This window comes from Aptenodytes forsteri, unplaced genomic scaffold (genome assembly GCF_000699145.1).
Source record: "Aptenodytes forsteri isolate BGI_AS27 unplaced genomic scaffold, ASM69914v1 Scaffold346, whole genome shotgun sequence".
Taxonomy (NCBI): domain Eukaryota; kingdom Metazoa; phylum Chordata; class Aves; order Sphenisciformes; family Spheniscidae; genus Aptenodytes; species Aptenodytes forsteri.
Genome location: NW_008794078.1, coordinates 1,036,560 through 1,062,097, shown reverse-complemented (window position 1 = coordinate 1,062,097; position 25,538 = coordinate 1,036,560). Strand labels below are relative to the sequence as shown.

Here is a 25,538-nt window from a genome sequence, read left to right as displayed (position 1 = left end):
TCTATATATAAATATATCTATAAATATGTATGTATGAATATATATATGTATAAATATAATATAGAGAGAGGTCTCTAGTATCAGCAGGTATCACTCATGAATGCGTGGCTAGAAATGCGATCATCTGCAGTTTGCTGAAGCACGAGCCCGTAGCAACTTTGCTTATTGCATTGATTAAGGAAAATTAAAAGATCTTTTCTTTCTTGAAAAAGAGAAGGAACTGCGATAAGAAAAGGCTAAGGAGGTATTAAAGCCCCGCTAGTCTTTTTTTGTTTTGGTCCCCCCCACCCCCCAAACTTCAGCAGAGCCAGGAAAGAATGCTGGAAGTCATCAGAGGCATGGTTGGGATAGAGAGTGTTAATTCTTCCATATCTAAGCCTCTTTGTCGAAATTCCCTTTGTCTCTTGCCCCAAGTCATTAAACACTAATCCCATCACTCTTCCTAATCCGCTGCAGTGGAGCCAGAGTTCAGTTTCCGAAACTGTCTTTGTTGCTTTCCTAATAGACAGCTCGCTCTGGATTTCGGTTGGTTCGGTCACATTTAGGGCTTTCCAGCGCAGTTCTTTAATGAAGTGCCATTAATGAAACTTTTCCTCCTTCATGCAGTGTGCACGGGCATCAATTGGTTTAGCGTTAAGTAGGGTAAGGTGCCTAGTCATCTTAGCAGCCTTTGCAAAATATGACTGTCAAAGGCAAAACCTAGGAAACAAGACCATTGAAGAATATAGCCAGTGAAGTACTCGTTTAATTACTAAGGATTTACAAAAGCAAATCTGTTCTTTGTGGCTTACAAAAGACAACAAGCTCAGAAGAGATAGTAAAGGGTTTGGGACCTATTCCCTTTGCTCCCTCCCCCTCTTCCCAACAAATCCTGGAAGAGGAAATGTGGCTGAGCAAAGGCATCAAAGCCTATTGTAAATGCTTTCCAACCAGTCGCAGGAACACTAACTTTCTAAGCGGGAGGTGTTCCACTTGCTGCTAAAATAGACCTTGAGTCCTCTCCTGCGAGGAGACATGGCCACGTTATCCAAATCAATTCTTCCATGGCAGAAAGTTGAGCATCAGTCCGTTCCTCTTCGCTGAAAATGAAAGCTTCTTCATAACGAAAGTGTTTCTGATAACGGGAGGTGGTTTGTAGAGTTGTGTTTGGTTGCATAGGTTTCATCTAATGTGGCTGATGTTTTGAAGAGAGTACTTTCTAGCCAGAGTATAAACGGAAAAACTTTGTATTCTTTCTTATGACGGTGATACTGAAAACCGTCCGCGTTCAGTTCATTTGCTACGTGTGTAAGAAGGGAAGCAAAAAACTCTCTAGGTAGCAACTCCTGAGAAAAGTTGCTTATGTCTGGAGCAGCCCCACCTCTAGTTTAAAACCGTTGCCAGAATGATAGATTCTGTAAGTAGGTTTAAGTATAACCATTTCATTTTTGGAAAGCTTTATTCTGCGGCCAGGTACAAGAGTCCCTGAGTTAACTGGAGCATCTTTCCACTAAGTCTTGAGATTTGGATTGAATCTTCAGCTTCCATGTTCTCAGTGGGACGCAAAATAAAAAAGATAAAGACCGTGAGTGTAGGAAAACTATTGAAGCTGGCAAATCTGCTGGCTATATATATTATATTTGTTAGGCGTTAACATTTTTTCCTCTGATATGAACTATCTAATTACCAGCAAACTTGTGATATGAAATAAACCACATCTTATTGTACAGCACACTTTCCATACGCTCTATTTTACTACGTTCATATGCCGTATAAATGAGATCCAGGTTTGATTATTAAGCAATTTAATTTCTCTGGCAAAGTTGATATTATAGTGCCCTGGAACAGAGTGCTCCAAAGGAGGATGTTCCTTTAAAGGCTCTGTTAACAACTGGCGGGTCTGTGTTTGGTTTGTTTAGATTCTAGTTTTCTCTCTTTTTTTTTTTATAGTGGTTTGTTTGGAGTTTGTTTGCTTTTTTGTTTATGTTCTTATATTCTTGGATTTTGTTCTGTTTTGTTGCCAGAATGTTCTGGCAGGTGACAGCCTAACTTGATCTTCTTCAAACATTTTGGTGCAATTATGTTGCCTCTCATTGTAAGCCTGCTCGATAACTTGCTTTACTAAAAAATCTCTCAAATCCCCTGGGAAAATAAATCAGATCCATTTACAAACTGAATAAATCACAACAAAGTGATTCATCTGCAAATGAAACCACAGCGTTCTCTGTAGATAAAGAAAAACAACTGTATTCTGCCACTTCATCAGGGTTTCTTCCCCCCCTCAAATTCCAATGTGCATCTACTGTTGGCAATAAAAGTTACACTTGCATGTTGTTAAAATTTGTTCATATGCTTCAGCACTTCTACTTTCCTTGTAATTGACTTGCCAAGTCTCTTACTTCGGGGAATTGGAACAGCTTTTACATGTGATGAGGAAAAATTTCCTGTACAAGTCACTTTAAAAAAAAAAAAAAAAAATCCAGAACGCATCCTGGTGTCGGTTATAGGCTACGCTGGAGCAGCACACACCAGCAGCATCACCAGCTGAGTACCAGCTGTCTGCTAGACTTCAACCCTTTAAACTCAGTCCTCCCTCAAGTTGATCTGCCCATGGTGAATTAGCTCCCCATGGCTACATCCTGGCAGAGCTTTTCATTTAATCCTTCCCTTCCTTTCCATTTCCCAATTACTGACTTTTTCCACTTGTCTTCTCTCTTTGCTTTCACCAACTGCAGCTCAGGTGTAAGAGGAGGGTCGGATGGGTCCACGCGACTTCTGGGGAACGTCTTCTGCAGGGCATGGCCCATAACGATTTGATAATCATTAAAAAAGCATGTTGGGGACTGACATCAAAGCGAGGCGTACCCGTTAACGGTGACGTAGCTTTCTCTAAACTGGGTATGATGCTAAGCGTAATAAACAGGTCTTTAACTAGTTACGGATGTCTTGGTCAAGGCTGGATGCCAGTCCTCAGCACAGGCTGGTAGGGAGCACATCTGGTTTGCGTGGCTGCTGTTTTGGGACGAGCTTTCATGTCCATTTGCACGAGTGGCAGAATCCCCTTGGATTTCAGCCCACCCGAGCCTTGGAAAATGCAGTCAGGCGATCAGCTCTGGGCGGTAACGAATGGATCTCAGTATTGATTAATACTGATTTGTTGATATGGCCATGAATGAAACATCTGTTTGTTTCCTTGGCTGGGGTTGATTTTCCCTCCCTGCCATCTATAGGAGCCCATGCGGGGCTCCATGGCATGCGGAATTTTCTCATGAAGCCCTTGCTGTAGCTTCAACAAAAGGACATGAAGAATTTCCTTTCCTTTGCTAGCGGTGGCATTCAGACAGAAAGAGAACCCCTGGAAAATGTAAAAGCTTTTGTAAAAACATGAGAAAAGCATTTAAAGCCTTTTCAAAGAAAGAAAACATCAATGTAAAGCCTCCTATAGTTGTCTGCCAGTGCGGTCTCTCTTGATTTGAAGAGTTTTTGTTAACCTTGGGGGGGAGGGAAGCAGAATTAAGGTTTTTGCTGGGTTTTATTGTTCTGCTGGTTTGTTTTGAGTTCTGTGATATCTTCTTTTTCATCAACACATGTGTGAACTGTGATTATACTTGAACATTTATTTACCCCTTCAGAAGCATCGCTTTTCAAGCATGAAAATACTCGGGTGTGTTGCTTTGGCCAGTAAGTTTCCTTGATACGTGATGAGAGTTTTCACTTTGAAGATCACTGCTTAGTATCAGTGAAAGATTTCAGCGATGAGTTCGCATGATAACGTCAACTCGTCACGGCAGGAACCAACCCGGTGCCCTCTGAATGGACTGCAAAGCCATGTAGATCAGCTCCTCTTTCCTGTACTCCCCCTTAGCTTCGCAGGCAGTTCTATTGATGGTCAAAATCAATGCCTCTCATGAAGGAGCTGCAAAACTGATGGCCTCCAAAGAGAGCTTCAGACAAGTGGTAGAGTCGAGTGGGGAGAGGGAGACGGGGAACAGAGTGGTAAAGGGGGAGGACTGGGAGAGACTTCTCTCACCAGAAACAGAGAAACTGCCGAGAGAAGTGGGAAGGTACAGAACTGCATAGGAAGGTTATGCAGCTTTCCACCATTCAAGTGCTCATGCTTTGATACTCTGCCCCTTTGATGGCACCATCTCCTGCCTCAATAGCACTTCCAACAGCCTTGGGAGGCTTGGAAAACACCCTCAGAAAAGGGATTTAATAAAAGAAAACTACCTCTTCAACCCACATCTCCTTCCTAAGCAACAGCACTAGAGCTGTGGGTGTCCCTAGGATGTTTGCTTGGGGGGCTGAACAGAAAAGGCACAAGAAAGGTAGTTTTATTGTAAAACAGAGAGAAAACTATTCAAATCCAAAGAAGCTGGAGCACTCAAAATACATTCAGGGTGTCCTGTTTCCTTCTTTCAATCTGTCTTCTCACAGAGTAAACATTTTGGTGTGAATTTTCATGGGAAACAAAAACAAGCTTTTGTTAGTCCTTGTTCAGGAGAGGAGAAAAGTAGAGGTCCTTAATAAATCTATCAAAAAAATGTGTCGCCTTTTCCACAGCCTTCATCCTCCTCCGTTCTTGTCGTCTTTCCTCTGTAGCAAAATCCTCCCTGCCTCCAACCAAAACCAGAAAATATGCTCCAGTGCCCATTCAGCAACACTAGGCACTAGGTCTGAGGAGTTTCTGAATGCTGGAAGGTCCCAGAGGGATCTGCCCAGGTCTAGCTTGGAGAAGTGAGGACTGATAGCTTTGTCCAGGAGGATGGTACAAGTGAGGTGGGGAAGGAAGGACACGTAGTTTTCTGAGCATCCTTCTATTGGTGTCAGAGTCCAGCAGTTCAAGGAGTTGGGTTTCCTGGTGGAAGTCCTGCCTGTCCTCCTAAGCATATAGTTTTCCCTATAGAAACTCCCACTTGAGAACAAACTTCTCCCTGCAAAAATGTTTATAGAGGTATGTAGGTGAAATTCATTGGCCTCTGTTTCAGAAGAAGTCCTGTTCCATGACCTAATGGCCTTGGATGTCTGTGAATGATTCCAGATTTAAAATTGTCTCTGTGAAAAGAAGTGCCGAAGTCTAAAATTATCCTATGAGAAAGGCTCATACAAAGATTTCTCTTTCAACAGGGTTTGCACATCAAGTTTCTGCTGCTCAAAGGACTCGCAGTGCAGTATGTCAGCTTTGATGATGGAAATATTACCCTCTTGCCTGGATTTTATTTTATGTTTGTTTTCCCTTCTCCCTCTAGCAGCCTCCAGCACCACTCTTGAAAAATGCTAATTACGCATATATACTCCCGCCTTCCCACCCACCCCCACCCCTGATGGAGAAGTGGCAGCGATACCGCAGCCCCGCTGTTGGCAGGGCAGGGATAAGGGCTGGCTGCATCCGCGTGAGCAGGGCTTTCCAAGAGAAACACTCAGACAACACAGCTCTTGAGTGCCTCAGCCGTAAATCTTCTTTGGGAGCCCTGCCTGCTTTATGGACTCTGCCATTTTCTCTCAGACAATTCAGAGCCTGCCCTGTTGCCTCTTGCAGAGGCAGAAAGAGCATGGCTTGTTCTGGAGAGAAGAGGATTTAAGTTTTCTATAATATTGGGATGAAATGACCGGAAAAATTGACAGGATATGATTCTTTTAAGCTAGAAAGTGGTGACAGTCTTCCACTGTCTGCGAGGTTAGTAGAAAGTAGAGGGCAATGAGATTTTAATCCATGTCTGTTGAGGGAAGGAATAGAAATAATCAGCTTAATATGCAGCAAAGGAGATTTAAATGAAACGTTAGAGAACTTCCTCGTACCAAAAATGGTTAAGCACCAGAGCAGGCTACTCAGTAACTATGTGGAATCACCACTGCAGAAGACACATCTGTAAAGGTTGGGTCTAAGGAAACACAATCCTGCCTCCAACAGATGGTGTGGATAACTCCTCAGGGACAACACTCATCTCCATTTCATATGGTTGACTAAGGAGAGCATTCCCACTATAGAGAGGCTATCTGGCTCCTAGGTTCAAAAAGAATATAAGAAAAGCCATACTGGTTCAAAATTAAAGATCTAACCCAGTATCTCATCTGCCATGGGGACCCACAGCACCTGGAAGGAGTATAAGAGTGAGAGGGTCCTACGGGGATACTTCCCCCAAATCATCTCCCACGCTGCAAATTTTGAAATTGAGGGACTTGACTTCTCTAGCCAGAGATGTTGTCTTTGTAAGGTCAGTCTAAGCAGCTCACCTGGTTGGCTTGTTTCTGGTAGATTTTCACATTAGTTTTTTTTGACTCGGAAGAAGAAAGTGATCATGGGAAGGTGGAAGAGGCAAGATGATAATAGGAGAAAAAAAAAACAGGAACTGGGCAAAGGGAAAAAGAGTGGAGCAGAAGGGAAGAGAAAAGAGGAAAGTGGGATGAGAAGACAAGGAATGAACGAGAAGAGGAAAGGACGTGGATGCCTTGCCACGAAGGAAAGCAGATGGTAGCGTTAGCCATGACATCAATGACTAAGTCCAGACTAAGTCCAAACCAAGTCCTCTGGTAACTGTGGCTTTATGTTAAATCTGCTGGCTGTGATACTGTTGCTCTCCACAGCTTAGATGCCACATTTGGGAGCTGAATCAAACGATGGCCACGCAGCATTACTTTATTTGCCAGTTGCAGAGTGAAACATCTGGATAGCAAAGACCCTCCTTTCATTGCCAGTCCGCTGCTTGCCCCAGGGACCCAATCCTTCCCCTGGGGGCTGGAGGGGCTGAGAGCGGGCTGCTCCACTGGAGGTGCTGAGGAGGTGATGGATCTCAGCACTGATGCCAGAAGGGCTCCGGTGCTGATGGAAATGGCACCTGGAGAACCCCCCCAGAACAGTGGGGAAGCGGTGGAGGTCCACCACGGCCAGGCTTATGTTGAAAAACTAATGTACTGGTGTCTTGTGAACTTCTCTCTTTGCGGCTGGTTTAGCTGGAGAGGAACTGATGCCTTGGGAGAAGGGGCATCCGAAACCAAATTGCTGTCAGGGATTTCTTTGGTTCGTAGTGTTTTTTGTCTGAAGAGGTTGATTTGTTAAATTTGGTTGCAGGGGAAGTGTTGGGAGACAGTTTTAATGGGCCTGGGTTGTTGCTTCATTTGTTTTTCACAAATTATATCTGGTGTTCCTGGTTTTACCCTGTCTCGACAGGAACGTATTTGAAACTATAAGATTTCTGTTGGGTGAAAAACTCTTTTTCATGATCAGTGATTTGCTATGAGGGACACTGCAGAGGGACATGGGTCCCAACCATCCCTTTTTTCTTTACCCTCCTGTTCTCCCCCACTTCTGGCAGGCTCCAGTACTCCTAAACCCAACCGTTGACTTTGCACTCGTCCTTGTTGGGAGGTTTATGGATGTTTAATTATCTGAATTAAGTTACTGCCTGCGACTATAATCCTGGAGACTTCTGTTCCTTGGTCAAGCGTAGCCAGTGTAACACTGAAGAAGCTTGCAGCTTTACAATTTTAGTTAAACTTCGTTGTTGTCTTTGCTGCATGTCCAGATTTGTCCACCTAAGCTTGAGAGTGGGAGAGGCAATCTTCACCAAGAGGAAACCTGTGACTAAGCTGTCACTTCAGTTAAAATATCTTTCTTAAAAAGAAGAAAAAGGGAACCCTCTGTGTCAGGAGAGGATGGGGAAGCTGAGAGAGTCACACAGTGGTTGTATATAACATCCAGAAATTACATTAATAGAGTACTTCCACTGTCCCATATTTTTCTGATTTTGTGAATGTCACATGTAGAACAGCATCATGTGGTTACTAATTATGACTACCAAAGTGCAATTTGTAATAAGGCTAGCAGATGTTTGCAGCACTAAATATAAAACAAAAGTCAGATCAAAACCAGCTCTCTTTGCCCAGGACATATCCACTCCAGATCACGTCGAGTGTGTGTTTTGTTTTTAAAACAAGTTATTCTCTACAAATTGTCTCTCTCTCACCTTTTAAGGTCTATATTTGTGATGTGACCTGTGAGATCAGGTGGCAGAAAATGATAATATTCCATTTGCTCGTACTTGGGTTCTCATTTTGCTTTCAATCAGCCAAAGAGGATTTTTGCCACTGATTGTGGTAGGACAGGATCAGCCCCTCTGTTTTACTTTTGTAAGGATTTTAAAGGCCATGAGAAAATAAGAAAAGTCTGTGTTGACCAAAATGCCTGTGATGAACTAAGAGACAGTCATTTGCACTCATGTGAGAAGAGCTCTGTTAAGAGCCGTCAATCCCGCTTGTGACAGCGTATTGACACTTGCTGGTCTTTAGGATTCATTTCTTAAAATGCTAATGCAGACAAGTTCCTGTCTGTTGTGGGGAAATATGGTGGAACTTTGTTAGATGAGACGCTCGAGTGCAAATAAATGTTTCCTGTAAGAAAGCATTTGGCTTGAATCTTTCCTCTTTTTTTTTTTTAATCTCCTAAATTGTTTCCCCATGTCCTTAGTGACACCCTTAGAAAAAAAAAAAAATCAAAAATCATCATCAAAAATAAAAGTCAACTGTGCACATGCCAGAGGTAACTGGAGATTTATAATACGCCCTATCTAACTTGTGAGCATTGAAATAATATACGTGAGTGATGGGCTGAAACTTCATGGCATGAAGGATGCCTTTCTGGATAATTTACATCTTGGGGGGTAGTATCTTAAAATCAGAGGTCCTGTCTTCACTCTGTGCACATTAAAAACCACATGGTGCTTTTCATAAGAGCCTGGGTTTGCCCCAGCAGTCTCAGCTAAAATTCTTCCCTGCTCTTTAGTCTTGCAGTGTGCACTGTGCTCAGACCATCTGGTCACCATTCTGCACCCTGGCCATGGCTGCTTTTAATGGCGAAATGATTTCTGTCTGTATACAGTTGGTAGAGTGTTTTGCATACTGCATATGCTCGAGGTATTACATATGAAAGGCATTATGTAAGATTACAGGGAAAGAAAAATACTCTCTTAAAAATTGTCAGTAATTGCCCAGAATGCTCTTGTGACACCATTTGATGGTACAGGATCCTTAACCGCTGCTCTGAAACGGTCTAGTTCTTAATTTGCATTTTAAATTTTATCCACTGTGAAATTCTTTGATATTTGGTATCCTTATTATCGGCATCTCAGATGGCCCTTCTAGAGACCAGACCCATGTGTCTGGTCATCTAAAGACAGCTCTAAATAAACAAAGTGGACAAAAAAGAGGAGTTTGGGGACATGCCCAGGCTTTCACACCCCACATGAGCATCGCTCAGCGTGCAGCCCACGTTTCCCAATTCCCAGCCCCATGCCCCTGGCCTGGCACAGGTGACAGCAGTTGGAGCACTCACAGGTACAGCAAAGTCCTATGTGGCTGACGAGCTGGGTTTTAATAAAACAAATTTGGCTTCTGGGCTTTAGGCTGTGCTGTTAGCATATCCATTCCAGTCCTGGTCCTCTCAGGTTGTAGTCAAGGACCTAAAGCTCAGTTCAGCTGTTTAACATTAGCGTTAAGTGAGGCTGGAGGTGACCCAAGGTTTTGGAGACATCCATACCATGCTAGCGGTTATATGGCACTGGACGCGCGAGGACCTGTGTCCTGCAGGAGTGGGCACTGGAGGTCCAACCAGGGCATCGCCGATGGCTCTGGCTGGACTGACTCTAACTGACTTTTGCCGTGGTTTTTTGTACCTGCTGATGACTCCCCATGCAACGTAAATGCTGCTCCAAATAGGACATACCTGCAGTCATCCTTTAAAAGCTTTCTTATATCAAGGCTTGTGTCAGAAAATGAGGTGTTTCTGGAACCAGAGCTTCAGTTAGCATTGTAAGATCATCAGGATTGTTTCTTAGGAGAGGCAGCCAGCCGTGTTGTTGAAGGCATTTGTTTCTTCATATGGTGTAAACATGCTCTAAGAGAGTTGCACAATCACCCGTGCGTCCACACAACCCCGTTCCAAGCACGACCGTAGCAATGCAGCATGAGTCCAGGGCCGGGAAATTCAGCCAAAATGCAGACAAAAAATTTAGCTGTTTTGGTGACAATTCAGCTTGAAAAAGCCAGGCCGCAGGAGTGGGACGCAGAGCTCTGGGAAGCCGGGGAGGCTTGCTGCGCTCTTCCCGGCTCTGCTGAAGGGAAGCACGTTAGCACATCCCTGAAGGCAAGCGTGTGCCCAAGCGTTCTGCTGAACTGGGGCCCCATTTAGTTAAATCCCGATTTAACCGTATTCCCTCACAGGTTTTTGAGGCACGGTTGTTTTAGCGGGGTCTGCCTCCCCTTGCACACGCGTCTTTGGGCTGAAACAAGGAATGTTCCACCAGCTTTGCAGGGTTTCAGAGTCACGCATCATTTCAGTCTAAAAATAAATCCCAAACGTGGTATTCTATTATTGAAGACAAGTTGAACTGCGCTTTCCATGCAGCGCCTAGAAAAGAAATGATGCTGCATTATATTTTCAGCTCAGGCATGAAGCCAGCACTAACTGCTCACTAATATAATTACGACCGAAAATACTGTGGGCTAGTCTGCGGGAGGCTCTGGGTTCTTCGGTGGAGCTGGGCAAGCTCCACCACCCGAAATCCTCTTTCTGTGCACATGAAGAGCTTAGGGGATATGCACATTTAAGCGTGCTTACTCAGAATGAGGTTTTTAGCATAACTGCAGTAACTTTTAAATCTTTTTGACTACTGAAAGGGGAAAAAAGTGCTTTAAAATTAGTAAAACCACAAGGTGACTATGGGTTGTAAAGGAGGTCTTTCAACAGCTCCTACTGAAACACAGAGGAGCCGCGCTGGACCATCTCTTCTTAAGTCCTTGCAGACATCAGTGAGTTAGTCCCGCCTTAAAAAAAAAATATAATAAAAAAAAAGTAATCCCCCCTTAAAAAAAAAAATATAATAAAAAAAAAAAATCAGTGGCACAATTTCACCCTGAATCATTTGCTCTGTTGGTGAAAGTCACTAAGAAAAGTCCTAAAATTATACAATTATAATAATAAATCAATTCAGCATGTCATTTCTGCTTTTCTACATTAATAAATTAACCATGTAACATTGTTCAAAATTATGTCAGTTACGCATATAATAATCTTTTAAATTAATGAAGTGATGAAGCAGTTTGATGACACCCATGATTTACAGGGCTGCTTTTAGCTAATGTTAAAAGCCTTTCATTTAATAAATTGCCCCCTTGAGAAATTACCAAAAATGAATATTTTCTATGCTAAATGTTCCAAGGTTTACACTTTTTCAATATATTAACAAATGGCAAGGGAGAAGCATTTTTCAAAATATATCTTCTTTTACATATATTTAATTGAAATTAATTAGTATATTACTTTAGAAGGAAATGATCACAGAGAAAGGTGCAGGATCATTTATGAGAGTTTCTTACGGCAATAAAACAGAATTTAAACAATGGAATTAATCATGTCCTTAAAATTTTTTATGATAGATTAGGATTCATTCCAAGCTTCTTGATTAAATAGAAGGACATTCCATACAGACTGGAACAAAAAAAAAAAAAAATCCAGCTATTCCACTGCAATTAATATTTCCCTGGTTTCATTATGTCAGGATATGTGCGTGCTGAATGTTTACCGAGCTTAAAGCAAGAGTCCAAGTGAGGTTCACAAGATATATTTTGCTTCGCTCTTCCTTGCGCTCGGCACCCTGATGTAATGTATGCACAATGTTACGAATGCTTAATATTTCCCATTTTATGCACGTCTTATAAGAAGTGAGCTTTAAAGACACTTTCTCATAGGGTTGGTTGGGATTCAAGGAACATAACGTGAAAAGGTATAGTATGTCCTATAAAAGAGGTTAAAATGGAGGTTATAATTATGAAAGCTCAATAGATTTGAAAGCCAACACAGTGCCCCCTTGCATGTGATACTATCTCTAGAAAGGGGAAGAGATATATAGGACTATAAAGGGAAGCCTGTAATTGATGCTCTCTGTACTTATTAGGATTTGTTTTAGTAACATCAGGGACTCGTTTTTGTACTACCTCTGAATAAATAATGTGCACAGTAGGTTGGGTCAATTCCTTTTCACTTTGAAATATTTTCAGCGGTTGCACTAAAACCAAGAATAATTCATTGGCTTTTTGTAAGGCAGCTGCATGTATTATGAAAAATAGGTGCGTTAGCTGAGTTATTGGGGGGGGTCTGTAACAGGGGCCAGCGTGAAAAGGAAGGGACTCTTGGCCTTTGGGGTGATGGGAGAGTGTTTTCCAGCTCAATCAGGAGAATTTCTCAAAAAATAAACAGGATCGCAGAAAAAGACCTTGTTCCAGTGTTTGTATTTTAACGCTCCACGGGCGAAGTCTGCCACATAGCAGAGACTCCTACGGGAGACCCACATATAATTACCCACGGACAGAGCTTTGCCTCCTGTAAGTAAACCACCGTAATGAGCACAGCTCCTCAAATACATATTTATTTTAAAAAATAAGTGAAACAGAACCATCCCAAAAAAGCCTGAAAATTGATTCCAGTGCAGGCTTTGTTTGGCTCCTGCTCCTGGCACTGATTCTGGAGTTAAATACCTCCAGCAAGTCGCTGCCTTATCCTGGGTGCCAAGTTCCAGATCTCTCTAACTGCTCCAGCCCTGCCAGTTACCTACGGTAGGAGAGACGTGGTGATGCTTAGCTAATGTTTGGGAAGTCCTTTGATATATCCTTGGGTGGAAGGGGCTGCAGAAGGACAAATTAATTATTAATAACAATGATTAATGGATTAGTTGTGACTCGTCCTAAAATATATCTACGGCTACCCTTTGCAGCAACATCTGAAGCTTGTAAGGTTTTTCGCTGGGAGGGTTGATTGGGTTGGGGGTTTTTTTGGTGAAAATGTTCATTGGGGAGGTTGGGCTCTGGAGAGCTGCCTCTAGAGCATCTCCTAGTGCTCCCACCCTTGGAAAAAGACCATCAAGGAAATCCTGTCTGTCTGTCCATCACCTTCCTCTCGCACTGGGTAATGAGGGATGGGTTTTTTCTCGAGTATGTATTCAATATGAAAGTCCCCCTTGAAATTCAGTCTTCAGAGAGGGGCTGGTTTGGTTTGGTTTGAAGAAACAATGTCAATTTTAGCGAAGTGAGGAGAATTTCTGGGATGGTGGAAAATGATATTGCACATGCTCCTGCATACAAAGTTTGTCCATCCAGAGACGGAGGGCCTGATCCTGCACTCTGTAAAAGCAGCAGGAGTTTGTCGTGAGATCTGAGAAAGACCAGGGTAAATACGACTAGTCATTTGTACTGAGCAGGGGTCAAGACAGTGTTTTCTGCAAAATGTGAAGTGTACGTATGAAGACTTCGAGGATCAAATTATTGCCTTCCACGCTGGAATTAGTTTTGGACACCGTCTTGAAAGCGCTACCAACTTTAACTTTTGGGTATTTGCAAAAGCATCTGCTTATGTGAAGCATAGCTTCCAAATAATTTAGCAAAGCAGAAACGACTGTGTGTAGAAGCGTTACTCCCTGCCCCTGGGCAACCAAACCATCTGTAAGTTCAATCCATGTACAAAACTCATGGGTCCAAACTTGAGACTTTGCAGGGAAGGGGTTTGCTCCAAAAGCTGCAGAATGACTAACGGGTTTGATGCGAGTTCTCGGTTTGGCGAACCTTTGAATGTAGTGGAAAAATTAATGTGGGTCTAGTTTTTGCTGTGAAACTTCCAGATGATTCTAGAGATTATTAGTTTAGGGGATTTGTTGAAGGAGTATATCACCATGATTTCTGCAAGAAAGTAGACTTCAGCAGCTTCCAAGCTGGAAAACTAGGAGGACTGATAAGAATAAGAATCAATGACACTTATTTGTTAAAGAGCAGAAATAATGATGTTTATTTCTCCTTATTAATAGATTGTTTGGGTTTTGTTCTAAGAGAACATAGGTAGTAATAACAACAAACAGGTAGAGTAAGTTGCAGTGTTATAGAAAAGCATGTCTGGCCATCAATAAAAAACGAGGAATATCTTAATACATGCTTCTGTTGAGATATACAGGGATTGCATCATCCTGTGTAACAGAATGTATCCAAATGCAGAGATAGGGCCAGAAAACCCATACATTTCTGCCAAGAGTTTCTGCCTGAGTATCTTTTTGGCAAGGAGGAAATGCATCTCACTCCTCAAGTCCTGGAACAAATTGAGGGGTTGGTCTCTAACAGTAATTTTTCAGATGGGGAAATGACCTCAAACCGCCTCAAGAGACTTGGCAGAGAAGGGTCAAGAGGATGTAGACGAAAAGAAGGAGTCCTTGAGCAGGACCAGGGGCTCCCTCCTCCACTGTCATTTTGGGGTGAAAGCTGTGGGGGTGAAGGGGGCAGTTTCAGCGTAAAAAAATCAGTGGTTTCCACTTTCAGCCCATGCCCTTGCTGATTTTATAGAACCTGTTGCTGCAGGGTCTGCTGTACCCACCACAGCCCAGCAGAGCCGTGTGTAACTTTGAGCTTTAAGCAGAAGATGCTGGTCCATGTAAGGCTCTTTTGCATCTACAGTTTGGCTACGGCTCTATTTATGACCTGTGAAGAGCATGATCCGAGCTTTGGTCCAGACAAGTGGCAGCGGTGGGACCATACTGTCGGGTCTCAATGTTGGCAGGACAGATGCTTCTACACAAAGATAAGCGTTACGTGGGGGCTGATTTCTAGTTTATTAAGCAGCAGATAAGCCTGCATCAGTTCTTACCATATCCTTACTGGCCATAGCAAGGTAGCATTAGGAGGAAGATCTATTGTTTCTCTTCCTTAGTTATCAGTAATATCATCTACATGCCCGCGTCCTTCCAAAGTTGAAGTCACCCTTCATTTTGTGAACCAACTGGACTAATTTTATTAACGCCTTTTTGTACAAAGAGAGCATCTTTCATTTAAAGTTGTCAGACTTGAGGGTCGGGGAGGGTGGTGGACGAGGCATGGGGTCTTACAGCTCCTTCTTGCAGAGGGGTGAGATGAGGCATGCAAACAGCTGAGGACTAGGTTTTTACAGGCTGCACAGCCCTGCTGCTCACTTGGGGGACTGGATTTGTCCCCATACGCTGTTATTGGCAGTCCACCGGCCCCGTCAGGTCATGGTGCCCGTGTTCTGGGACTAAGGAGCCTCGTGGAGTATCAGCCCTTTGCACAGGATAGTTTAGCATGCTGAAAAAGTTTGCCTGCTAGTATAATTGACTAAATCAACTAAATTTGTTAAAAGAGCAGCCAGTCTCACCGCTGGTGTACCCAGCAGAGGCTATTTGAATTAGCTAAGAAATAAAGTGATGAAAAAGGAAACACGTTTATTAAAGAAGAACGGGCTGGGCAATATTTGAGTGAAAGCATCCCTTTCCATGTGCTGGGAGAAGGTAGAGTCAGTACATGCCACAGTGGTCAGTGGATGAAGACAAGTCGGGAGGAAGAACAGCAGGGCAGGAAGGCTCCAATGGGTACAGTGCTGCCCCTTCTTCCAGCTCCTTGGTGTGCCTCACATCCAAGTCCTGGATGAGAGAAGGGCAGGCACTGAAGGCCACCTCAAGACCTGCAGGAACATGTATCGGACAACACATGAACATGCAACACGAGGAAGGCACAGAGGTACCAGAGGGAAAAAGGCACCAGCTGCAAAAGTAAAAAAAAAAAAAAAAAAAAAATAGAGGAAGACTTGAAACCTGGCAGTTTGTTGGCTGACATAGAGCACAAGGTGATACCAGGCCTGGTTCGCACCTGCCGATGGGTATAGAGCAAAGGTTGGGGTATGGTCAGGATCAGACTGGGCTTGCATGGAGGAGAAAAATTCATGGAGCCTGACTCACCCCTGCTTCACGCTTTGCACCCTCAGTTCAGCCTTTGCAAAGGAGACACAAGAGGTGCCAGTCCATGTGGTTGTGCAATACGCTAGAGGAGGCTGAGTTCATCCCAGCAGCTGTCTGCAGTGGCAGTGAGGATTTGCCTGGTGTAAAGGAAGGACGTGACAGAAAAAGTATCCCCCAGGGGAGGGGAAAAAAGGAGAAGTCAAAATGGTGGTGGAGGTGTTACTGCCGATGCACTATGTGACAAGTGCAAGGGTGAGCGGAGAGGACTGTATTTGGGAGCAGTCATCATGCCGCGCAGAAGCATCTCCCACCCTTTAAAAATAATGATAGGAGCAAGTAAGCGCACTTTAATTAGAAACAATAATGACTATTACATGTCAGCGGCTTTTTGCCCGAAAAGCATAAAATTCTTTGCATTTTGGATAGAAACTCCTTACCAGGAAATCCATATTTTTCATATCCACAGCTAATGCTGCTGATTTGGAAGTTGGCAGAAAAAAACGTTATTGCTCATTGTGGATGCTGTTTGAGGGTAGGCAGTTGTACATGCAGCTTTAGGTAGCTGCAGAGGGTGAAAAACGTTGCGTCTAGACTGCCAGCTCAGATGCCAAGCTGCTGTCCGATGCAGTGAAAAGTACGAAGATATATCATGTCTTCTTCAGCTTTTAATGCCTGGAAATGCCAGCAGACCCTGCGCAGACCAAGCCGCCATGAAGGGGTCAGTGAGACATAATGAAACATCCATGAAGGAAGAAGCATCCTAGCGTTACAGACGTTTGGGCAGGTTTGCAGGGCAGCCAAGTATTCCGTATCTCACGTTTACGTTAGCTGTTTATAAATTATTCCGTAAGTTTTATCACGCGAGCATATTCATTTTTAATGCTTAAATACACATTAAGAATAATTTTCACTAAAGGATGATCCCTAATTCCATCAGGAGCAAAGCTAAGGAAATGATACATGCAAATTTGAGCGGGGGTTGGTACCATTAATCTCTGGCTTGTCTTCCTGGAGGGAACTCGCCAGCCCCAGGTCTGTCGGAGCTTGCAGCCTGGCTGGGAGCCGAAAAGCCTTGGATGAAACCCTACCTGTGTGCCAAAGGTCCTTAACTCTCTAAACTTGCCGCTCCCACACCCAAAGGAAAGCGCTCGCGCTCACCCGCTTTCCCACAAAGACTAAATCTTTCAGTTGCCTCCCACACAAGCCAAGGGAAAGGATGGAGCAAAATGCATTTTAATGAGCATTTGAATAATCATCGGGAAGAGCACTTTTCACTGACATAGCACCTTTTGTTCGAGCGATTTATAAACATCCATTAAGCCTGACAATATCCCTGAAGGGTAATTCTTTTTTTATTCTCGGGAAGCGGAGAACTGGGATTTGCTCGAGGATAGGGCAGGAAGCCCGTGGCGGGGCTGGAAATGGGAACCCCGCGTGCGGGATTTCCTCTCCCCCCTCCATAGGGTTTCCTCTCGGCTCGCTAATCGCTAAGCAAGATCTTGATGACCAGATGCTCATAGATAACAGAGCTCAAATATTGCTTCCTTTCTGCAAATTACATGCTGGCTTGGTTCAAAGGCCAAATCCTATTCCGCCATCAGCCGGTGGCAGGGATCCCATCGAACATCGGTGAAAGGGGGACCAAGCCGCAAGAGTTTGAAAAACACAGCTAAATGCTTGAAAACTTTTGCAGCCGGACACATTTGCGGAGAGCGTTGTGGTTTAGAGTGTTTTCTCTCCCCTGAGAAAACCTGCAAGGCTTTAAATGAGGCTGTTTCTAAAGGGCACATCCAGGTGCTTTATCCAAAACCACTGGCAAGGCATTTGCCTACCAGACAGCGCGTGCATTCCAGGGGGCAGCAACAATACTTCTTCTCTGACATCGCCAGTTAAAAGGATTTATTTTCAGTAAAATAGAGTACTTCAGTTGCGTGATGGGCAAAGAAAGGTACTATATAATTAAAAGTGGGATTAGGCAGAAAAATGAGATGTTAGGCAGATAATTAGGGAACTGTTATAATTAGAATGTGCTTTTAAATCCCCTAGTAGCTTCTATTATGAAAAGGATGTCCTCTGATTAACTAATATTTCCTTTAAGTAGGTATTTTTTTCTCTTCCTTTTGGAAAGGAAAGCTTGAGTTGAATGACTTCACCTCAAAAAATCACAGTTTACTGGGGCCCGAGTTCTCCTCGTAGCAAGCCAGTTTTGCTCAGGAAAAAAGACCTATATTTGAGGTTGAAAGTGGCAGGGAAGATTTTACCAGTAAGCTCATTAAATCACTTCTCTCCCCTATTAAATACAGTCTTATTTATAGACAGTATTTAGTATTCTTTGTATCCAGCTTTTAAGAGAAATTATTGCTGTTAGAGCAGTGATAGCCTTAGATTAAATTTTTATTCATGCAGGTTTTGTACAAACGAAACTGCTGCATATTTCTATGTGAAGTAGAAAGCCGTGATGGTTTTGAAAGGACGCGGAGCTTCGGCGAGAGCTGTCTGACAGCTGCTGTTAATGAACACGAACCAACAAGCCTCTTGGAAGCTGCTTGTCTCTCCCCGGCTCTCCGGCAGGGAGTAGGAAAGGACAGTGGTCCCACCGCTTACAGCCCCATAAATCAGGGCAGCCCTGCTGAAGTCGGTACAATTATAAGTGAGTTAAAACTGGGGGAAGCGAAAGAATAAGCCGTCCCGTTCCCCTCACCTGAGCCTTTGCAGGTGCTGGTTTGCAGGGAGCTGCTGTGAGAAAGTGTCACGGGCAGATAGGGAAAAGTGGAAAAGGGAAATAACTTGATGAAAATGCAGCCTCCCTCCCTTATTCTTTTTAATTAAGCCTAAAATTTTAGGCACTGAGAGAGAAGTGAGCGCAGAAGTTCAATTTGAATGCAATGGCCAAATGTTGCCCCTTATTTGTAAAAGTAGGAGGGGAGGGCAGCAGAGGAGGCAGCCAAACGTCCAGGCCACTGAAAGCAGTGATGCATGTTTGCGTACTACTGTCATCGGACAAACAAGGCTCCTGTTCTTCCACCTAAAAAACTGAAAAGCAGATGGGTAATTGCTTTATGCAGAGTCGAGAACCTTGGCATCCATCTGCAGATATAAAAGATGACTTAGTTAAAACAACATTTGTGGCACATCTGATTCCAGCTTACTGGACATATTGTTGAGAGAAATGCCCAGAAAAATGCTTCCAAATAGCCGAATGGTCAGGGAAAGGATGAAAACAAACCCAATATAGCACGCAGGCCCTGGAGAAAGGAGCCCGGGGAAGAGGCAGCCTGCCTGCGGTTGGAGACCCCCGAGCCTGGCATGGGCATTGCTGCGAGAGCAGCGGGAAAGGCTGGAATAAGTGTTTCCAGTGTGGTGAGTGATGCCAGGGAAAGGGTGACCCAACCTACTACTTCTGGAGGGGAAGGGGGGAAGCATCTCTTTGGGACGTCTTTAGGGACTATGGACACGGAGATCGTTTCTGGGGTGGCTTCAGAAGCCCCAGAGATCACCAGTGCACCAACGCTGCAGGAGCTGGCTCTCAGCGCTGTGCTGCCACGTCTACCCGGACCCATCCGCTCCGTCACCGGGGAAAAGCCAGCAGCAACGAAATGCCAGTGATGGGAGAAGCAGACAAAACATCACCGACTGCGGGTGAGACTGAAGGAGGGACTGGTAGGCAAAGGTCCCATCCAAAGATGGGAAGCCCTTGGAGGCAGAGACAGCCTGGCTCGGTGCGTACACCGGTTACGCGGAGGAGCGGCAGCTCGTGCAGCCTGGCAGGGTACCAAGTCAGCCTTTCACTGGCAGATTTCGAAACATCGCTCGTCTGTCAGCACTAGCGCACCCCTGACACTGGCACACCGTGACCTGCCGCTAAGAAAAACTTCCAAGAGCTGGGAATCCTCATGGATCCACTTAACCATTTAACGATGAATGAGCCAGATCCTCTGCTATGTTTTTTTGCCCCTTCTGCATGGATCTGACAGACTGGTGGGCACCAGCCCCTTGCCAGGTGTTAAAGGGACCAGGCGTTAGTGGGTCTAACAGCAAAGCCTCCCAACTTACAGCATTCTTGCTGAAGGAGACGGCGACGTCAATGAGACCATCCAGGACAATGTTGCTGAGCCCTAGCGATGACTGTGCAGACTCTGGAAGGAGAAATAACCGAGCTGAAGTGCAGAGATGTTGATGCCCGCGTGGACCGGGACCATCTGACGTCTCCTGACTTCCCAGGCTTGACCCTGACATCTAAGTCATGAAAGAAATGCCCGGACCAAAGGGAGTGAAGGGAACTCAGTGATTCAAAGCCACGGTCTCCTGCCCTATATTTGCAGGATGGGGGGCACAGAGGAACGTGAACCGGTTTTCCTTAATCCATTGAAAAATCTGGGCTTCTCACTCCCACAGAAAAGAGCCATTTGGCCTAATGATACCTTCCAGCTCTGCGGTGCCACTCAGCCAAGATGCTGAAGCACTTTAGATGTCTTAATTTGTCCTCTCAGCAAATAGCCGAGCCTCTGCACAGCAAAGTGCTCGTGGTAACAGTACAACACAATGGGGAAAATACAGTATAGAAAAATATGATGGTTTTATGTCTTTTATGTCTTATACTGCAAACACATAAAAACAATTAGGGTTTGGAGAATATTTTTTAAAAGCAAAAAGAATGATTGGCAAGGCAGAGAAAATAAATATTATACCCCTGAGAGGGTTAGGGACATATTATTTTTCCAATTTTACAGAAGAGAAATGCCAGATCAAAATTACTTTCCCAGGATCACACAGGGTGATCCTCCACCCTTTCTATGGAGTAGTTCTTACTCAAGGGTTTGTCTGTCTTTGTGCCCAGAGACCTCCGTGTTTTAGAGACTTTAAAGCCCGCTATCCAGTGGTGTAAATTTACAGTGTATTAGCTACTCTATATTTATTCCCCGCACATATATCTTTTCAAAGTAAGCTACCTCACGCAAAGGCACTTTCAGAAGTGTAAGGCCAGCAGTAACGCTGCTAAAAGAATTAACACTGTCCCACATAATTAGCGGTAATTAGTACTGGTCAGGACAGGAGTTAATGCACACTGGTGGGCATAAATTCTGCCTGTGTGTCCCCGTGCCGACATAAAACCAGCCTGGGAATGAGATTCCACTGGGTGCGAAAGTGAAGGGACCAGGTTGGCTGTCTGATGCCTCGTGACGCTGAGCTCAAATTCTCTCTGTTCCAGAACTTTCTTCCCATCATGAAAGCCTGCACCCTCTTTTTGGCAAGGTAACAGTTCTGCCAATAATCCCAGAGGTATTTGATAACCCATCATTTCTGTGGGTCTTAGCCGGGGGGGGGAACTGGGCGTCAAAACGGGAGGCTGTGGCGGTACAACCAAACACTTCAGGGCGTGTTTCATAGCTTCCCACTATGCGGTTAACCATTTGGGGCAGCAAAACTGAATTACAGGCTCAACAGCAAAGAAGAAAACCAATCAAAAGAAGGAAATATCGAAAGAAATTCAAGCTATCCCCCTCCTGCGGGTGAGAAGCCGGTGGGGCGATGGGTGGCTTTGTGTAGGGAGGAGGGTGCATGCCGGGGCACAGCTGGCACGTGTGTGCGAGTGCCAGCACACATCTGGCATATGTATGGATTAGGGAGGCAAACTGTTTGGGAAATGGGTGGGAAGCAAAGAACTGAGCACATGGAGAAGGTACTTCCCTAATGCTTCAAACATGTTTTATTTCAAACTGTGTTTTCTACAACTTGTCCGAGGTCGGACCTGTCCTCCTTGTGGTTGGGCTTGAGGTTTTAAAGAAAAGATGGATTATACAAAGTTGTCCGGCTGCAAACACCCTCCTTCCTTCCTTCCTTTGAAGAGGATTTGCTGAAACGTAGCCCTCGATAGTTACAAATACTCGAAAGGGGAAAATTTAGTAAAGTGTACGGTAATCTCCTGGGCTGAAACCACTCATTTTTACTCCTAGACGATTGCTGTGCTTATTGAGTTCAGGAAAACAACTTAACAAACACAAGCAGAGCCTCACAATATAATCACAAAGAAAAACGAACTTTTCTAACACAGAGACCACCCGCTTCAGCTCACTGGAACAGCAACTGAAAGCCAGGTTTTATCGGGATTTGAAGGACGTGCAGGCTGAATCGCCGTAGGTGCTGGGATCGAGTCTGATTTCCAGCCTCGCTGAGATCCAACTGCTTCTGCCGTCTTCACCCAGACCTGCTGGAGCTGAACACCATTTGTAGTCAGCACCCAGCTGGTGTCTAGAAACGGGCCTTTTCCAAGCAGGAAAGCGCTTTGAACTGTAATTTTAAATTAACTTTTTAAAATACAGAGGTAAAACCCAGTATGGACACTTACTTTGATTTAAACCGATCTTACATTGATTTTGCTTAATTGATGATGAGGGATTCATTTGAGCTAAACAAACAGAAAGTGCTCGTAAATTGAAATGAAATGTTTTTTCTTCTGGGCTTTGCCTCATCTTAGCTACTTTAAGGACTCAACCAAAGTTAAAGCTGGGATATTTTTATGTCGGCTACTTTTGGCTAGAAACCTGTGGGCCTGTTTGTGCCGGCTCGTCAGGCGCTTGTAAATGGATTTCATTTTGATCAAAGCAAGTGGAGGCGATGCGACTCTCAGCCCGCTGGAGGGGGACCCCCGAGGTGACGTCAGCTGAGGGAAGAGCCACCAAGTGCAGCCAATGTGTCGCAGAAGAACTTCAAAGCAGGATCCATAGGCAACCTTGGCTAGGAGCAGGGAACAGATCCAAGGGAAAACATGAGGCAGGCAGGCTTGGCTTCCTAAACAAATTCCATATTAAGAGACAGGCAGGTAAGAAGAGCTTTAGAAAAAGCACTGGAAAGTGGAAAGAGGGAATGGAATAAACTACATGCCCCGAACAACAAGTGGTCCTGTGGTAGCGTTTTCTTAGGAGGTCTCTTACTTGAAACACTATGGTTTTTATTACACTCATGAGGTAAAGTTCCTCTGAGAGTTAGTGGCTGTTTGTGACGGTCTCATCGTGCGTTTGGAGGAACACACAAACCCACCGGGCAGTGAAGAAGCAATCAAAGGAGGTGAAGACCCAAGAGCCACGCTCTGTGGAGGCAAAGCATAGCAGCAGGACAGCACAAGAAGGCTAAGCAAGGAATGTGTGTCAAGCCACATTTTATATCTTCAATGCCCACACTGTCGCTTTTTAGGAATAGTACATGGCACACAGCTTTGGGAGGAGCCACCTGAGTCAAGAAGGCAAGAGATCCTTTCAGGTGGTCCCTCATGGAGGAGCCTGGCCCAACACCCCGATGGCCAGAAGAAGAAATGAGGCGGTTATCTGCCTCCTGACCCAACAAGGCCAACGAAGGTGCCTTGACATAAGGACGTAAGGACGTCTAGTGAAGAGTGCTGCCGATGGATCTCAGCCTACGTGAAGCTAAGTGACATCTCAGTAAGGAAATATTCGGGATAACAGCAGCTCTTCCGGAAAACCGTGACGAGAACTGCAAACATATATAACTGTCATAAAGTCTTCCAGTCCAGAGACGCACAGAAAGAGAAAGCATGTTGCTCACGAGGGTTTGTCATCCCAGTAGGGAGGAAGGGAGGAAGGAGGAGGTGGCATTCCCAGGTACGGAAACCCAGGGCAGAAAGCCACCAGCCATTCGAGTTTAGCGAGGCAAAGATTTTTAAAGCAGAATTTGAACTGCATAGGGAGCTTTCCCCTAACTTATAGACCCAACATGTGCTTCTAATACAGAAACTACAGCAGAAGCTAGAGTTACTGCAAGACTGAGTGTACTAATGAATCAAATTGTCTCTACACGACTTCAAAGGCTTTGGGAAGAAGCAAGAATAACTAGAAATGTAACACTAATGGCAAGGACAACGTGGCTGGCACTGCTGAAACCCGGTGAGGGTCTCTTCATCAACAGAGAGGCGTAGTGTGTATGGAAAAGGCTGAAAAAAAATTAATCTGGTGGTGCTGTACAGCAAAGGAGAAGGAGCAGCAGCGGCCTCAAGTTTGGCGAGAACAGAAGCAAGGCAGAATGGGCTTGGTGGAAACATGGGGTGAGCAGTATAGTAATAGAATTTGAAAAGAGGACCAAAGTAAGAAGCATTTCAAATACTAGCAAGGACAGGAAAATAATAGAAAGGGTTACAAATGATCAGCAATGCAGACGACTGTAATAAACTATAATAAACTTCAACTTGGAAACATAAAAGAAGAAATATGATCTAGGATGATATGGGAAGAATAATTTAAAGCAAGATATTCTGTGGGGGGAGAGATCTGGGCAAGGTCCAGAGTTGCTATTTATGAGTTAATGAAGAGAGGGATGGGAACAGCTTGTCTTCAAGCGGAGGCCCAAGAGGCAAGGCATCTCGCCTCCGTTCCTTGCGTCACCGTGTAGTTTCTTGGTTGAGTCCCTTGAAAACCTTCTGTGCTTCAAGTGCTCTGGCCGTGGAATGAGGATTTCCTGTCTCGCACACATGCTCGTAAGATGTTCGGCTGCTACGGTGGCACCCCCGATGCCGCAAGCCGTCACACACCGTTTGGCTGAGCGGTCCCGTTTCAGGGGGTGCACTCAAGCAAGATCAAATTAAAAGGGGTGGTAGAAATGGAGAGGGGGACTGAAGCGATAGCCAGGCTAGTGCATCTCCATGGTTCACCTTTATCTGACAGGGGGTAAATGCATCTTGGAAAACTTGACTCCGTTCTGCTCCTGTTTGCATCCAGAGAGGCACAAAAGCAGTGTTTTGAGGGAAGAAGAGGGGTGAGGCAAAGAATTCAGTGTCCCCAAAATCGCCTGGGAACCACTTGGGTGGGTAGAGCCTGCTGACATGTTTTTGTTGGCTCCACAACAGAGAGGTTCAAAGCTACTTCGGTCACGTCTACGAGCACTACGATGCATATCCACCTTCAGAAAGGTACAGCCCTTGTCAAAAGGTGACTTAGGCACTTAATCCCGGTGACTTTCAACGAGACTTGGTTTGGTAGGGAACTCCTGAAGTGTGGCTTACTGCCCATGTTTGCTAAAGATGGTTTATATCTCTGGCAGGAATTAGGTGCCAAATTTTGTGTGGACTGTAGTCACTGTGGTGTTGAGAGAAGCAGCAAAATATCTTTGGAAATTTGAACTGAAAGGTTGAATGGTGGGATAGTCCCCCTCAAAGCATGCCAAGAGCCCTCCTAGCTAAAATACAGAGTATTCGACTGGTCTAAAGTCTACTAAATGCAAGAAAATACTGTTGCAGTTGAGGAGAGCTGAGCTGATTGCTCTACGAGATGTTTCTCTGGTTCCATGTAAAAAATACTCCCTTTGCAGAGTTTGCGTGCCTATCTGATTTCTTGTCTTGTTCCCACAACTAAGTTGAGGGTAAGAGCAGGAGAGCATTTTCTTTAAAGTGCAATTACAGCTTCTCAAGCAAAGCTAACATCCTCGAGGTAAAAAAAGTGTTCAGTGGGGTAAGCTGGAAGAAAATGCTCTCTTGATGCATCTTGGTGGGTTCTTCTGACTGGGGTTTCCCTTTGACAACTGCAGATCCCTGCAGATCCTTCTATGAAGCCTTTAAACAAGCCACAGAAAATGACCGTTAGCGTCACGTCATCGTGCAGGATGCTCCGGATCCCCAGGCTGTCGGAGTTTCCCATCTGAAACCAGCACGTGGGCCTGGCTCGGCCTCTGCACGTCTTGCCGGCCCCTCGTCACAGACCCACGAGGCCGGCAGGGAGCAGCCGGGGGGCCAAGCCACGATGTGGGGCTGCCCCCACCGTGGCTGCGGGGCTGCGGAGG

General features: G+C 44.7%; 1 protein-coding gene across 1 annotated transcript in view; it reads left to right on the top strand.

The window, feature by feature from the left end:
* The first annotated feature begins 19,876 nt into the window (after nt 1-19,876).
* MEIS1 (Meis homeobox 1) overlaps nt 19,877-25,538 on the top strand; it is a 125,045-nt gene continuing 119,383 nt past the window's right edge. The window contains exons 1-4 of the mRNA XM_009290971.1: nt 19,877-19,976; nt 21,192-21,265; nt 22,294-22,406; nt 24,610-24,672. Coding sequence (XP_009289246.1) covers nt 19,877-19,976; nt 21,192-21,265; nt 22,294-22,406; nt 24,610-24,672 — 350 coding nt within the window. The remainder of the gene's footprint in view (nt 19,977-21,191; nt 21,266-22,293; nt 22,407-24,609; nt 24,673-25,538) is intronic.